Source organism: Vicia villosa, linkage group LG7 (genome assembly GCF_029867415.1).
Source record: "Vicia villosa cultivar HV-30 ecotype Madison, WI linkage group LG7, Vvil1.0, whole genome shotgun sequence".
Classification (NCBI taxonomy): Eukaryota; Viridiplantae; Streptophyta; class Magnoliopsida; order Fabales; family Fabaceae; genus Vicia; species Vicia villosa.
Genome location: NC_081186.1, coordinates 90,185,178 through 90,202,082, shown reverse-complemented (window position 1 = coordinate 90,202,082; position 16,905 = coordinate 90,185,178). Strand labels below are relative to the sequence as shown.

The following is a 16,905-nucleotide window of genomic DNA, read 5'->3' as shown; positions in this document are numbered from 1 at the left end:
GATCGGCTAGTGCCTGTCGAACCGCTTAAATTCTAATTTCTATTTATCACTTAAATTCAGTACCTGTAAATTAATTGGTCTTAATAAACCAAACAGTTTGATTAGTCTTAGGGGCTCGTTGATCGTCCGCTTACATCTTAATAAAAAATTTGGTCATTCTTTAAAAAAAAAAATTATATTCATCAGAAGTAATTCAACAAAGAATGACCAAAATATCAGAAGTAGAATAAATAATATTTATTATAAGACGGTGAAAGGATATTTTGTCAAAGAATGTTTTAAAAACATTAGTGTGAGAACCTGGCGGTGTGTACTAATTTAATATTCATCAAAGTTTTTCGATATAAATATCTATACATAGATCTGTTTCCCAACTCAACCTTTCACTATAAGTATTCATTAATAGAAGGAAAGGAGAAAGTGATACTCAAATTTAAGTATGCCTGTTGATCAATGCTTCAATCGTGATGCCAAATATGACTTGCATAGAAATGTTGCAGATTTTCAACCTAGTATTTGGGGAAATTATTTCCTTCAATATGCTTCTGAATCTATGGTAAGTAAAATTATTTGTTGCCACTTGGTGCCTTTTATGATTGTGATGCATGCCATGAAACTTTAGATCTGTAAAAGATGTTACTTTGTATTATAAAAAAATTATTTGAAAGAAACATTGATATTGGAAAGATACAGTTATTTTGAAATTATAATAATAATTAAAAATATCTTTTAATTAAAATCATAATTGTGTCGTATGAAGTCTTAATTGATGACACAAAAAAATATATTCAACTAATTCCAAAACTTATCGTATTATATTGGGTTAATAGTAATTCACCCATGTAATGTTAGCGAATTTTACTTTTGCCCCCTCCCTAACTTTTGGCAACGGTTTTTTAAAAAAAACTGTTGTCAAAACCTGACTTTATCAACCGTGAGGGGTAAACCGAAACACGCTCATATTACAGGGGATAAACTACTATTAACCATATTATATTTTTATAATAAAAGTTTAGCAAATAATTACTAATTTATCAAAATTATAGTATTTTAAAAAACATTATTATTTCAAAGTACCAAAAAAAGTAATATTAATTTAATATTTTAAATATAATTGTTTACAATGGTAATTTTGTCAATTACATATAAAATACATATCATGTATTTATATGACATCTTTAAGGTATATAATATTATTACATATTTAATCATGTTTTTATATTGAAAACATGAATATATTTTTGGGGTTAAATATAGTTTTTGTCCTTACAAAATTACTAAATTTGAATTTTAGTTCTTATAAAAAATTTCATGTTTAAGTCTCTAAAAAATTATTTATGCATGTAGTTTTAGTCCATGTAAAATAGACTAAAACGCCGTGCCAAAAATTATTTTATAAAAACTAAAATATAAATTTTTGTATGGACTAAAAGTCAAATTTAAAATATTTATATGGACCAAAAATATATTTAATACTATATTTTTGTAAAAGTTTGCTAACATTTTTTTAAAAATTTTGAATATTTTCTATTAATTTATTAAATGTACTATATATTTGAAGAGATATTAGATGCACTTTAGGTGCATGTATATTTTGATTACTTGAGTAAGTGTTTGTTCAATATCTTGCAGGAATTAGATCAAAAGATTGAGACACAAATTGAAACTTTAAAATATGATGTGAGAAAGATGCTTGTTGCAAAGAGTGAGAAGCCCTTCCAAAAAGTTCACTTGATTGATTCCATATGCCGCTTGGGTGTTAGCTATTACTTTGAAAAAGAGATTGAAGAAAATTTGCAATATATTCACAGAAACTCTGTTGAAAATGGAGAAATAATTTTTGAAGACAATCTTTACTCTCTTGCTGTGCTGTTTAGATTGTTGAGGCAACAAGGACTTTATGTTTCCCCAAGTATTATATCCTCAACTTATTTACGATGTTTTTTTTTTTAAAAAATAAATTAGTCTTCAATTCATTATGATGTCTTCCTATTAATAAATTGCATTAAATCATGTCCCTCTTCTAAATTTTTATTTCTTGCCTTATTAGATGTGTTCAATAAATACAAGGATGACAAAGGAAGTTTTAGTGAAACACTCATCAAAGATGTTGAGGGAATGTTAAGCTTATATGAAGCCACTCATTTGATGATTCATGGAGAGGACATTTTGGAAGAGGCTTTGGCTTTTACAACAACTCATCTTGAGTCCATTGCCAATCAATCAAGCCATCCTCATGCCACACAAGTCAAATACAGCTTAAGGCAGACTATTCATAAGAACCTGCCTAGGCTTGAGGCAAGAAGATTCATTTCCATATATGAGCAAGATCCTTTGCATATTGAAAATTTACTTCTTTTGGCAAAATTAGATTTCAACATGCTACAAACCCTACATCAAAAGGAATTTGGCATTGTTTGCAAGTAAGAAAGTCAATCATACACTCCTTTCTAACTAGGAACAAAAATATTGTAATTGTGATTATTATATACTTTTTTGTTTTTGTTTTTATAGATGGTGGAATGAGTTGGATGTGCATAATAAACTACCGTATGCAAGAGATAGATTGATAGAAAGTTGTTTTTGGGCTTTGACGATCTATTTTGAATCTCAATATTCTACAATAAGAAAAACTATGATGAAGATAATCATCACAATGACAACTATTGATGATACTTATGATGCATACGGAACAATGAATGAATTAGAACTTTTTACTAAAGCAATTGAAAGGTCCGTTAGAGTTTCATCTCGGTTAAAATTTCTTTTTTTTTTTATTTCCTCTGAGTTAATACTGAAATTTCATATGCACGAAATATTAAAAAGTATTAAATATTTCAAATATAATTAAATTTTTATAATAATAACCAGGACTTTAATACTTATAACTGTGAGTAGAGTGGATGTATCATCAATTTTTTAATTAAAGTGATTTTCAGGTGGAACTGCTTGGATAATCTTCCAGCTTATATGAAGTTTCTCTATGGAATAATTTTAGATCTTTACGAAGAACTTGAGCATGAAATGAAGATGAGAGGAAAAGTATTTGCTTTAAACTATCATGTGAAAGAAGTATGTATTCTTCTCCTTTTCTAATTATTTTGTTTTAATATGTTCTAAAAAGTATAGGTTAAATAAGTTGCCATTAAGTAGGGTATGTTTAATATTGACATCTAAAAAATGGATAAAAGGTGATCTCTTATCATTTTCCATAAAAAAAACGTTTATAATAATATTTTATTAAAATATATTAATAATTAATACTGTTAGATTTGTACCTCAAAATATAAAGATAATTAGATATTATTTTTGAATAATATTATTTTGACACTCAATTTTACACCTACACCTTATTTACCTTATTTACCGTTCACAAATGTGATGAGTAACTATTTTATTGACTTTTTTCTAACTTTTCCTCTAAAACAATTTTGGTAAATAGTATATAAAAATTTAATTAATATAATTCATATTTTGGTTAATATATATTCTGACATAAAAAAGTAGTATTAAGTAATAAAATAAAATTGATTAATTGAGCGTTAAAAGTTAATTAATCTAGTTTATAATTTAATTATTGAATGTCGTGACATCAAAAAATAATCTTATGTATTAAATCAACTCTAGTTAAATGTGATAAAGTTGGTTAATACAATTATTAATTTGGTTAATAAGTTTTGAGACATATCTTATGTAGTAAAATAAAGTTGAGTAATAGAGTGTGAATAGTGATTCTTTTATTATTTAGTGATAGAAGGTGGTTAATATTATGTATTTTTATGAGTGATTAATAAATTATAAATAAAATAAGTGGTTAATTACATGTATTTTTGTGGATAATATAATGTAAAAATTGGTTAATGATATATTATTATATTTATATTTGTGATATAAAGTGATTTTTAAACAATAAATACTTTTTAATCCGAACGGCTAGAAGGAAGGAAGATGATGAAGCATATCTTCAAGCTCTTGTTTCAGTCCGGTAGTTAGCTTCGGGGAGGACTGAGGAGGAAGGAGAAGATGATAGGGGAGAAGATTTCGAGGTAGTAGCTGAGTGCAGCAACATTAATGATATTAGAAAGGAGATGGAGACGTGTCAGATGGCTCATGAGACGACAATGACTTGTGGTTTTGGCAGAGGGTCTGTTCAAAAGGGACTTTCATCTAAAAAAGCTCCTGTTGTTACAGAGATTATAAGACCATGTACAATGGTTTCAACACTTAACATCCACTTTTTCAACTCCCAACACTCCATATCATTTTCTCTTTCTTCCACCTAATAACTCAACACTCATTTAACTTTTACTCTCTCCAATGGTTTTTCACTCAACACCCTACCCCACCACTTTTTATTTTCATATTCTTATTTAAATTTTATTTTTAATTTTCACTCAACCATTCATCTGCTGCCACGTGTCCCCTGCGTCAGCCTCAATTGTGTTGAGTTTTCTCAACACCTCTCTCTTCCAACACACACTCAACACTTCTCTCAACACCCATTGGAGGAGATTTTGCATGTTGAGTTCAAACTCAACAGACCCATTGCACATGGTCTAATGGCAAAATGTGTTTTACTTGTTTCTTGTCCTTCTCCCTTTTTGCCTAGAGTCACACAAGGATGTGACCTCACAGTAGAAGAGGCCGCCTCGCTTGTAGAAGGAAGTGTGGTTCTGGAAATAGACTTTAGTTTGCAAGAGTTTTCGAGTAAAGTAAGTATGGTGGGCCCGGAGGAGAACCAAAGAGTGGTATTGGGCCAAGCAATACAAAAAACCAGTTATCTTTTGATGAGGCATTCAGAAAAGTTATTTTAAAAAAGCCCAAAAGAAGGAAATTTAAACAATTAGCAGATTTGGGGAAAAAGATAATTAATAATCCTTCTTACTATGTGCGGAAGCAGCCAAGATAAGAGAGGAGAAAGCTTCAGCCATGCGTTTCTGTTCCGGAAACTTGCCAAAGGGAGATGCCGCAGAACGGATCAAGGAGAGTGACAGCATCCCAAGCGCTACGTTTTCATCTTGTAACTCTTTATCTGATTCGGAAGTTATGAGGTGCAATAGGAGATTACTTAGCAATTCTAATTCGGAAGTGGGGAAGAAAATCTAGGAGGCTATTTCCAAATTAGGTATTACTAGTAAAGAGAACAAGAGTGATTGTATTAAGATTGTGGAGGCAATGGAAGGAAGGGATAAAGAAGGATTGATAAAAAAGAGGGCGGATAATTCAACTGTCCCATGAATATCCTCTCTTTTAGTATTATAGGAGGAGGTGTTGTTTCAAAGAGAATGAGAGTTAGCCATTTGATTCAATCGGAGAATATAGAATTGTGTTTCTTACAGGAAACCAACATTCCTCTTTTTGAGGATCAGTATGCTTGGTCTTTCTGGGGAAACAAAGAAGTCGAATGGACTGCGAGTAACTCAAACGGTGCTTCAGGAGGAATGGTCATCTTATGGAAGAAGAATTCTCTAATCCTCAACTTCAGCTTTAGAGACTCGTGCGTTGTGGGAATAAACATTGGATGGAAGGGCAGAACTTATAACTTTGTTAACATTTATGCTTCTTATAATGTTAATGAAAGGAGATTAATGTGGAGGAAGTTAATTGAGAGAAGAATAAAAAGCATGAATTAAGAATGGTGTTTGGGAGGGATTTTAATGAAATGTGATGCAGAGAGGTACAGTTAGGTGTTGGGGAGACATACAGTAGAAAAAACATGGAAGCTTTCAAAGAGTTTATGAAAGATATGGAAGTGATTGACGTCTCGTGCGTAGGAGGAAGATATACTTGGTTTAAGGGCAATGGTAAGGCTATGAGTAGGCTAGATAGATTTTTGCTATCTACTAGGTTGATTGAAGAATGAAATGTTATTGATCAAAAGGTGTGTAAAAGAGACATTTCCGACCATTGCCCGATTCGTTTGAACTCGGGGAAGGTTGATTGGGGGTCCAAACCGTTTAGATTCAATAACATGTGGTTTAAACATGAGGGTTTTATACCTTTTCTAAAAGAGGAGTGGAGTAAAATAAAGGTCGTTGGGAGAGGTGATTTTGTGTTGTATGAAAAGCTTAAACTGCTAAAAGATCGAATTAGAGAGTGGAATCATTCTATGTTTGGGTGGATTGACTTGAAAATTGATGATCAAGTTAATAAAATTAATGAATGGGATAGAATGTTGATAGAGAATTATGGAAAAGATATTGATGACATGGTGAAAGGAAGAGTAGAAGACACATGAGATTTGTGGAATCATTTGAACTTGTAAGATGGTATGATTAGATTGAAGTCAAGACAACTTTGGTTGATGGAAGGTGATAAAAATACTTGTTTCTATCATAATGAGATCAAGGAGAGGAATAGAAGGAATGCGATCACGTCGTTAGAAGGTGAATTTGGGAGAGTGGAGGGGTTAAGGAGGAGATCAAAACTTATTTTGAAAATTTCTTTAAGGGGAGCAATAATTCGAGACCACTTCCGGAAGGGATTAACTTTAAAACCCTTAATGAGATGGATAGTGTAACACCCCATTCTACCCAAAATTTTAGGTACAAATATCAGAGTATAAAATTAAATTCACATAAACAATTAGGGTATTACACTTAAGGAACCACACCACTAAGCAATAACATACTCGTAAAAGATGCGTAACACAAATAATCAAAGAGGAAAGATTCTCATAAACACTTGACAATATCATATATGTCGGTAAACAGAATATCCACAGTATTTCCTCCAAAATACAACGTATGATAAGGTATCCAAAACACATAATATGAATACATCCAAAGGATCAAATATACATCAAAAGGACCCTATAAGCATCATCTACAAAATAAGTGTTCAATCCCCCCTAGGTGTTACTTATCACGAGCAGACGACACCAAAACGGACGACTACTAAAAGAGCACCTATACTTGCGGATCACCTGCATATTACCCACGAGTAGGTAACATTAAAGCAGAAGGGCGAGAATATAATTTATAATGAAAAAACATGATAAATATAGTAATGCCAACAAGTATCATCAAGAATCATACAACAAAGTAATCCACTAAATCAACCACAATCAATGTATGAACAATGCGATAAATGAGTGAGAACATAATGGTAAAGACAGATGGTGATGAATGAGACTCGACTATGCATATGCATGTGGTATCCAAATCTGGAGTAAACTCCTCCTTGTCATTATGACAAATACACCTTGCCGAGCATTATGCTGGGACTTCATTTACTCAGGAAAGTACATCGTTGTCGAGCAGTAAGCTACGACAAACCGTCATCGAGCATTTAGCCCCCACTGATGATCTCTTTCCACTCAGGCTAATGTACAGTTACCGAGCATTAAGCTCCCACTGGTAACCAATGCCACACGGGCCACCTGTTAACAGCATTCCGCCATTAACGTATTGAAATGTTATGATGTGCACACAAACGACTCGATTACATAATGACAACAACAATAATATAACTCGGTTACATATCCACATCACACCGGTTATATTAATCCAAACGGATACATCATAAACACCACTCAGGCTTTCATAATCACATAACACACATTTACCGTCAAAACACACCTGATTAGTAAATATTATTTCACAAAATATATTTATGAAAACTCATACAACCACCAACACACTCTTCTTTATCATAAAACATACTCAAGGATTTCCATAACACTTCAAACGGCGCGTAGAAACGACCTACGGTTCAAAAGATACAACAAAACGAAGTTTGGAAAAACTACATCTTACACTGTCTGCTTGAGCTCCGCTTAGCGGACACAGACAGAAATTTATAGTCTAAAATGCAGAAGCTCCGCTTAGCGGACCCTCACAGAAACTGTTCTGCAAAAGAACCTCCGCTTAGCGGACCCATGGCCGCTTAGCGGACCTGCGAAAACCTAGAAAAACCAGTTCTGCAACAGTCCGTCTCAGCTCCCTCTAAACCATTCAAAACCCATTTAAACCTTTCATCCCAACACCAATACAACACAAACATGATATATATACACCTAATCCATGATTAACACATGGTTGGATCATCACATAACACCTTTGACCTATATTTCTTCATAAGCAATAAAACATGGAGAAATGAAAAACAAACATGATCAATGAAGATATCTATCATCATACTACACATACACATCACAAAATCATGTTTATAACCTCAAAACTCACAAAACTCACAATCCACCATTGTTGGTCAAGCATAGAAAATGAACAAGGACAAGAACAAGAACAAGAACAAGAACAAAACTATAAGAATTATACATTCAAGATAAATTAGATTCACCCCCTTACCTTGGTTAACCTTGATTCTAGCTTTGGTTTGATCTTCTCACAAAAATCTCTTCTTCTCTTTCTCTTTGTTTTTCTCCTCTTTCTCTTCTCACTTTTCTCTCTATTTCTTTCTTTTCTTCTTTTTCTAGTTTTCTCTCTTTCTATTCTCTCTTATCTCTTTTCTTTCTTCCCCCTACTTCCTATTCATCCATAAAAATATCTAACTAAAATATCTATTTTACGGTCTAAACTTAATTGCTCCGAAAACCCCCAAAACGCAAAGTAATACGTCACATATATTTCTACTACCGAAAACGTAAAAATCATCGATTAAATAATAATCTACTATACCGAACTATTACCGACTGACACGAATCAAAACGGTAAAATTTAGGAAAATACCACAAACATCACAATTAAACAGAAAAACACATTTACGGGCGTTACAGATAGGACTTGGCTTTAGAGATCTTTTTCGGAGGAGGAGGTAAAGGAGGCGGTGTGGTCTTGTGATGGCAATAAAAGTGCGGTGCCGGATGGGTACTCCTTTGAATTTTTCAAACAAAATTGGATGGAGATAAAAGGGGATGTGATTAGATCCGTTGAAGATTTTCATGAGAAGGCAAAGCTCACTAAAGCATGTACGTCCTCGTTCCTTACTCTTATTCCCAAGGTGAAAAACCCACAAGCCTTACACGAATATAGGCCAATATGCCTTGTTCGTAGATTACATAAGCTGTTATCAAAATTTCTCACGACAAGGCTTAAGAAGATTATTGGCAACATTGTGTCAGAAAACCAGTCAGTTTTTGTTCCGGGGAGAAATATAGCGGACGGGGTCTTGATGATAAATGAGATTTTGGACATGGCAAAACGAGAAAAGAGAAGTTGCGTCATCTTGAAAGTGGATTTTGAAAAAGCATATGATTGTGTGAGTTGGAACTTCTTGAGGTATCTATTTTCAAGAATGGGATTCAGAGGAAGATGGATAAGATGGATGGAAGGAATTGTTTTTTCTAGTACGATGCCGGTTATAATTAACAGAAGTACTTCTAAGGATTTTGTGGTGAATATGGGTCTTCCCCAAGGAGATCCTATTTCTCCATTTTTGTTCGTTTTAGTAACGGAAGCTTTAACTCGCTTCATGAATAAAGCAGTGGAGGATGGGGACTTCCAGGATTTAAGTTAAATGATGAAGAGGAAGTGAACTTGTTGCATTTCGCGGACGATACGATTATGGTGGCGGATGGGAGTAATGATAACCTTTGGAGCATGAAAGCTATGTTAAGAGGGTTTGAATTGATGTCCGGATTGAAGATTAATTTTAATAAGAGTAATCTCTATGGAATTCATGTTGGAGATTTATTTCTGAATGCGGCGTTGACTTTTTTATCTTGTAACATAGGAAACCTTCCATTCAAATTCTTGGGTGTGAAAGTAGGAGATAGTCCTAGAAAGATATCCACGTGGAAGGAGTTGATCAACTATTTAATGAAGAGGTTGGCGGGGTGGAGGGGCAAACATCTATCTATGGAGGGTAGAGTTGTGATGATCAATTTGGTTCTAAACGCCATTCCAATATATACCTTATCTTTTTACAAGGTACCAAGTAAAGTGATTCAAGGGATTCAGAGTATTCAAAGTCATTATTTGTGGAAGGGTTGTGAGAACAGAAGAACGATTCATTGGGTAAATTGGAATAACATTTGCAACTTAAGAGAAAGAGGAGGCCTAGGTGTGAAAGACGTTGAGGTGATGAATACGCCGCTCTTGAGTAAATGAAAATGGAGGGTTATGACGGATCAAAATGCAATATGGAGGAAAGTTCTTATTCATCGTTATGGGAATATAGGTCTAAAAGTTATGGTTGGCGGTAGTTCGATAGTGCATCGTAACGATTCGATATGGTGGAGGGATATTGTAAATGTTTATTATGATTTTACGACTAAGGGGAATGGTTTTGCAAACACCGTCAATAGCAAGGTGGGAGATGGTTCTGGAACAGCTTTTTGGCATTCTTTCTGGCTTTACAATCAGCCGCTGAAAGAGGCTTTTCCTGAACTATTCGAGATGGCGTGTAATAAAGGTTATAGTGTGGCTGAAGCGGGGACTTGGGACGGAACGGATTGGTGTTGGCAGTTGGATAAAATTCCGCAACAAGATGCTGCCACTGATACGGGCCTGTTAGCAGAATTTGTCTGTTGTTTGCAGCAGGCCCAACTGATGCAGAATTCTTCGGATTCCTTCGTCTGGCGGCATAATACAAAAGGTGTTTTTAGTGTCAAATCCTATGTGAATTTTATGAATGAAAGAAGAGAATCTACTGTCCCGAATGTGTTATTAAAACCGTTAAACAAACTATGGAGTATTAAAGCTCCTCCTAGTTTGCTTATTTTTGGGTGGAGACTTTTGCTAAATAGAATTCCGACCAAAGATCAATTGTTCAAACGGGGAATACTCTCGGATCATAGAGACTTATGTTGCATTTTTTGCGCTACGGAAATGGAACCATTACGCACTTATTTCGGTCTTGCACTTACTCTGAGAATATTTGGAAGAAAATTTATGTGTGGGTGGGTATAGTGGAATGCCTTTCTTTGGATGAATTTGTGGATTTCCTCAACTTTTGCGAGAAGGTGACTTGTGTTTTTAAAAGGAACATTATAGCGGTTATTTGGATATCGACGTGTTGGTCTATTTGGCTTACTCGTAACGCTATCGTCTTCAAGAATGAGGTCTTTAATTTCGAGGATTGTGTGTCGGCAATCGTTTGGAGGTCGTGGAAGTGGTTATATAGTTTTAGTAAAAAGGCCGACTTTTGTAATTTCTATTATTGGAATACTCAACCTCTCCTTTGTTTTAGGAAGTAGAGTTTTTCCGTTTTGTTTGTAGTGGTTTGGAGTATCACTTATACTCCCTTTAATGATATCTTTGTCTATTAAAAAAATATATAATTTTTTTTTAAAAAGGACACTATTCAATACGGGAATAATGTTTGGGTGTAAGTATTTAGTGTAACATTTAGTGTCAAGATAACAATGCACTTATTTTGTAAATGACAACAAGATACTTATATATTACATTCTTGTGGCAGTTAAAGAAATACGTTCAAGCTTATATGACAGAGGCTAGATGGTTAAACAATAATTATAAACCAACATTAGAGGAGTATATTCGACTCTCAATAGAATCATCAGGTTATGTGTTTATGGTAACAACTTGTTTCATGGGAATGGGAGAAATAGTCACAGAGGACATCTTGAAGTGGGTAGCAAATGAACCAACAATTGTTAATGCATCTATTGTCATTGGAAGACTAATGGACGATATTGTGTCCAACGAGGTATATACAAAATTTTGAATAATTTTCTATTAAACATAAATGTTTTAATTCATACAACTTAAACATATACATTATATACTATTGGTTGAATATAGTTTGAACAGAAAAGAGATCATATTTCCTCATTCTTGGAATGCTATATGAAGAAATATAACGTTTCAAGGGATGTTGCAATTCAAGAAGGTCGAAAGAGAATTGTTGGGGCTTGGAAAGATATGAATAAAGAATGTCTTATTCCGACTCAAGTTCCAGTGCCTTTTCTGAAACGTATTTTAAACCTCTCACGTTTTATGGATGTTGTTTATAAAGATAAAGATAACTTCACACATCCTGAAGGAGAAATGAAAACATTCATTAAGTTATTGCTTGTAGATCCAGTACCAATTTGAAGGTTGACTTTAGTTTTTATGCATTATATGTCTACTTGAATAAAGAAAGCACATCATGTGTTATGGTTGCTTTGTTGAAATAAAAGTTTGTTTAAAGTTGTAAACATATTGTAGTGTACTTCTAAAGTTTTATTATGAATTGATGTTTCAATTTAATATTTATTGTTACATTTTAAAATTATTAATACTATTTTTTTGTTAGCTTAAGCATTTTCAAACTCTTCACTAATGTATGTAGATATTAAAATAATTTCACATTTAAATTTATTTTTGTTTGGAAAAAATCAGCATATATAGAGAAAATAAAATTACAATATAAAGACATATCACAAAAACTCCAACACAGACAAAAATTATGACTATTGATAAATGACAACCAAAAAAATAATATTATGTGAAAATTATTACAATCCATAATTTATTAAACAAGATGGTAATCATGAGCAATCCATCGACAATAACAAAACATATACCATAATTTGTTATACATTTTGTACTCAGAATACATCATTGTTTATTAAAAAAAACAACATATATATACCAATTAAATATCAAAATTATAGAGAATTTCTTTGTAGACCACCCTAACATTCAAGCAAAAATTCAAAAATATCCCTACTTCGAAAATGCATTTCTGAAATAATTTTTTTTTTTAGATTTTCCCTGAATTCGAAAATGCATCTCCGAAAACATTAAATGGGGGTGTTCTCGGAGATGCATTTCTAAAAACACCCATTTTTTTAGGTTTCAGAAGTACACTCCGGAAAAAATGCAAATTCAGTTAACAACAACTTGCACAACCCTGAAAAAATGCAAATTCAGTTAACAACAACTTGCACAACCCTGAAAAAATGCATCTGATTCGGTATGGAGAAAAGCAAAATTCAGCTACATCACATACAGCCATTGATCGCGGAAATGCATCAGCTACATCACATACAGCCATTGATCCCTGAAAAAGCAAAAATTCAGTATTCTTATATTCACAGAAAACGCATTTTTTCCAGAAATTGGAATATAAGAAAACTAACCGTTCTTATATTCAGCCATTAATTCCATCAGTATTCTTATATTCAGCCATTGGTCACTAATAGTTCTTGGATATTTTTGTGACTCTATCACAAACCACAAACGCTTCTTTAATTTTTCTATACTTTTTCTCCATACTTTTTAGCACTATTTTTCAAAAATGCATTTTCCGAAACATTTAAAAATGAGTTATTTCGAAAATTCATCTACGAAAACACTCATATATCATGTTTTCGGAGATGCATTTCCGAATTCTGGTGTGGTAGAAGTTTTCCGCCTTGTTTTCGGTTTGGAGTACCCTTTATACTCCTATATTAATGTCATTGCTTATTAAAAAAAAATATTCCGAATTCTGGAAAAATCTGAAGAAAAAAAATTATTTCGAAAATACATTTCTGGAAAAGAGGTATTTTTAAGTTTTCGCTACGGATGACCAAGAAGGTAGGGGTCTATAAAGAAATTCTCAAATTATATGTATACCAAGAAAGTTGTTTTTTTTTTTATAATCAAAGGGATGTAGTGATCCATCGTACCGAGTTAATTCATGTTCCAAACTAACTAATCTTAATTACAAAAGAATTCTTTTAAGTCATATATTTCTTCTTTCTTTGATTTTGGTTTCTAAGTCTTGGTTTATTATGACTTTGGAATGAAGCAAACTTATTTACAGAGTTTAGATTATGGCGTCACTTTCAAGAATGTGGAAGAGGAAAAATGAATTCAGGTTTATATTTCTATTTTCTTAAACTCTAAATCCTAAACTTTAAAATTTGAAACATATCATTACCTAAGTTCATACTCGCATGAACATCAATGATAATAATTGTACTTGTACCCAATAAATAGGTAAGTATGCATATTCTTTCATATTACCTGAATATCTACTAAAAATAAATTGATCGAATATAAAATATCATATTATTTTAATCTTTTAACAATAGTAATGAAAATTTTCAAAATAATTATTATTGAATTTTGAAATAAACGATGAGTTAGGTTACTTACTCAGTTGAATTGTTTGAATCCTTTGAAGACGTTGAGTTATGTTACTTACATATTGTAATTGTTATGATTTCATGGTGGAGATAAATTCTATGAAAATAAGAATGTTAGATAACTAAGTCCACTGCAAAAAGTTTGATATTTAATTATTAAAATTTCAATCACTACATTATTAAAATTAGTCACAAAACAATTTACACTACAAGAAAAGGTTGATTCAGCTTTAACTTTTTGCATCGACCCCGACTCCGACGCTATTAGCATCGATTTTACATCTCAATGCTAGATTCACTCCCTAGCCTGAAATTATTTTATGTTTTTTATTTTTAGTAAATTGTTGTGTCGTCTTTGACCGATGCTTACATATACCATGAAATAATGTTTCGTTCCCCCATCATTTTTTGATTCTCTCTTTTTTTTTCTTAGAAAAAAATTAAAAAAATAACAAAAACAAAAATTATACAAATAATTTTGCTCCCCCTTCCCCATAGTTTTTCTCTTTAGCTGAATGTTAAATGAAATTTTGTATTCTCAAAAAGAATTTGTTTCCCCCTCCAAAGAATTTTCTTTTCCCCCTCCAAAAAATATTAGTTTTACCCTAAAAACGATTTAGGGTTAGGATAATTTTTCTTTCATTGAACTTAAAATTCCGTCTTCTCCAAAAAATTTAGAGTTCAATTTAACAGTATGTTGCTCCATTATCATTATCCATAAACGAAGTACGGAGGATGCACAAATGCTTTATCAAATGGTACAAATTTTTCAAAGACAACATCATTGTTTTGATCAACAATGATTTGTCGTATATGCTCCTAGATGAAAGAACATACGGTGTGTATTGTCGGAGTTATTATGATCGGCGGAAAAAGGAGATGTGTTGTACGTTCACTACGACAAATAACATTGTTTATGGTGAAACTTACACTTCGAACAATGAAAAAACGAGAGTATAGGTCCTGGGAGTGTCATATTTTATTTTATTAATAAAAAAATTAACCCTCTAATATTTAATAAAACCGAGGTAATTTAGCAATAAGGAGTCTCGCTTCGACATCTAGTTGTTGCATTCACTACAAAAAAAGCACTAAGTTTGCGGGGTTTTTTAGCTATTTTGTGGGGGATTTTAACCTCCGCAAATTGATTTGCGGGATTTATCAAAACGCCCACTTATAAGATTGCCATAAATTATTTGCGGGAATTTTAGATGACCGTTGGTATCGAACTAAATAAACCGAGGCGGTTTCGCTCTTGAAGTTATAAAACCCCGCAAAATATGTAAAATATCTAAAAAAAAGCTCAAGATCTCAATAATTTTTTAAAAAATGAATCAAAAATAAATTATTTAAAATATTTATCCAAACTTAATATAATCCATTTATAGAACAAACAATGAGGATTACAAGTCTACAAAAATATCAACATTCTTAACCCAATACTCTCATGTTTCGACTAAGCCAACCAATTACAGAAATAATAAAGATAAATAGTGCTCCAATGCTCTAATTATACATACAACTAGACAAACCAATTCTTGAAAAGGTCAAGATTAACAAGAAAAAATATGCTTTCTTAGATCCTTTAGGCATACACTATAATTTTACTATCTATTACTTAATAAAAACACACCAACAACTAAGGAGACACACCAACAAATAAGGAGAATTAGTTTGTTAATGCACACAACTCTATAGTAATAAGTGTATCATTTGAATTTTGAAATAGACAATATATATACAGGCCTGCAATATCAATAAGATGAAACCTATACCATTAGCTTAAGAGTATGTTTAGCAAATCTAAATTTTAAAAAATTGACATTGAATAATTTGGATAAAGATTTAAAAAACTATATATGAAAAACGAGATTCAGTGCAGCAATATTACTTTCTTCTTCTCCTCGAGCCTTGTCTATTTCATCAAAAGTCATTGTGTTGGCTTTTTAACTATTTGTACTTGTTCCCACAAAATCAATCTGATTCTAGAATAAGTATTGTCCAATTTAAAACCTGAATTGAATAACACAAATTTTATTTTAAATAGTGATAAAAAAATAAATTAATATAAATCAAAACTCTTCTAGTTGTTATACACTTTAAACATAATATGACACAAACTGCTACACGCCTAGTAAAAGAATCATAATTAAAAAAGAGGTTAGATTTTCTCTAGTTCTTATACATTTAAAATTTAAAGCATGTTTACGTTTATATTAATTATGTTATATTAATGAATGTTTACGTTTATATGTCCTAGTTTGTTGGTGCACAAAGAATAAAGATGGTGACAAAGAGAATAATAGAATAACGGCGCAAAAGAGATGAGAGAATAAATGTTGTATTCTTATTTAATGATAGCTATTACAAGGCTATTTATAAGAAAAGAAAATCTTGCCACATAAGCCCTAAAACAGTAAACTTAGTGAACAAGTCTAAGGTACAAACAGTACTACAAAATACTAAAGTACCCTTACTACTAAACAGCTAAGCTAATGGGACCCAGACAGCATCTTCTGGTCAATACTATCTTCTGAGTAACCATCAGAAGATCAGTCCATCTTCTGAATATTGAATTACTCTTCAATACCATCCCTTAATTCATATTCTTCAATCAAAAACTGACAACGCCAATTCCATCCCTCAAGAGCAGAAATTGATCCGTCTTGATCGCCTTTGTCAGAACATCTGCCACTTGCTTCTGAGTGCTACAGTGCACAACTTCTAATGTTCCATTCTGGACTTGGCTTCTCAAGAAATGATACTTAGTCTCAATATGCTTGCTTCTTCCGTGTAACACCGGATTCTTGGCAAGATTGATTGCAGACTTGTTATCAATCATCAGCTTCAAAGGCTTCTTC

General features: G+C 32.4%; 1 protein-coding gene across 2 annotated transcripts; it reads left to right on the top strand.

The window, feature by feature from the left end:
- The first annotated feature begins 393 nt into the window (after window positions 1-393).
- On the top strand, window positions 394-12,099 carry LOC131617791 (probable terpene synthase 2). 2 transcript variants are annotated; one of them, XM_058889045.1, is made up of 7 exons: window positions 394-556; window positions 1,633-1,912; window positions 2,051-2,423; window positions 2,515-2,733; window positions 2,940-3,072; window positions 11,383-11,631; window positions 11,727-12,099. In XM_058889045.1, exons 1-7 carry the CDS (start codon window positions 440-442, stop codon window positions 12,018-12,020), a joined length of 1,665 nt encoding a protein of 554 aa, XP_058745028.1. In that variant the 5' UTR covers window positions 394-439; the 3' UTR covers window positions 12,021-12,099. The 2 variants fall into 2 exon arrangements, with proteins under 2 accessions (XP_058745028.1, XP_058745027.1); XM_058889044.1 differs by lacking the exon at window positions 2,515-2,733.
- The last annotated feature ends 4,806 nt before the right edge of the window (window positions 12,100-16,905 follow it).

Excerpts from the sequence above, each read along its gene's own strand:
- LOC131617791 (XM_058889045.1), top strand. The coding sequence starts at position 440 with ATGCCTGTTGATCAATGCTTCAATCGTGATGCCAAATATGACTTGCAT. Across the intron at positions 557-1,632 it reads AATATGCTTCTGAATCTATG|GAATTAGATCAAAAGATTGA; the intron begins GTAAGTAAAATT and ends AATATCTTGCAG. Across the intron at positions 3,073-11,382 it reads TAAACTATCATGTGAAAGAA|TTAAAGAAATACGTTCAAGC; the intron begins GTATGTATTCTT and ends TTCTTGTGGCAG.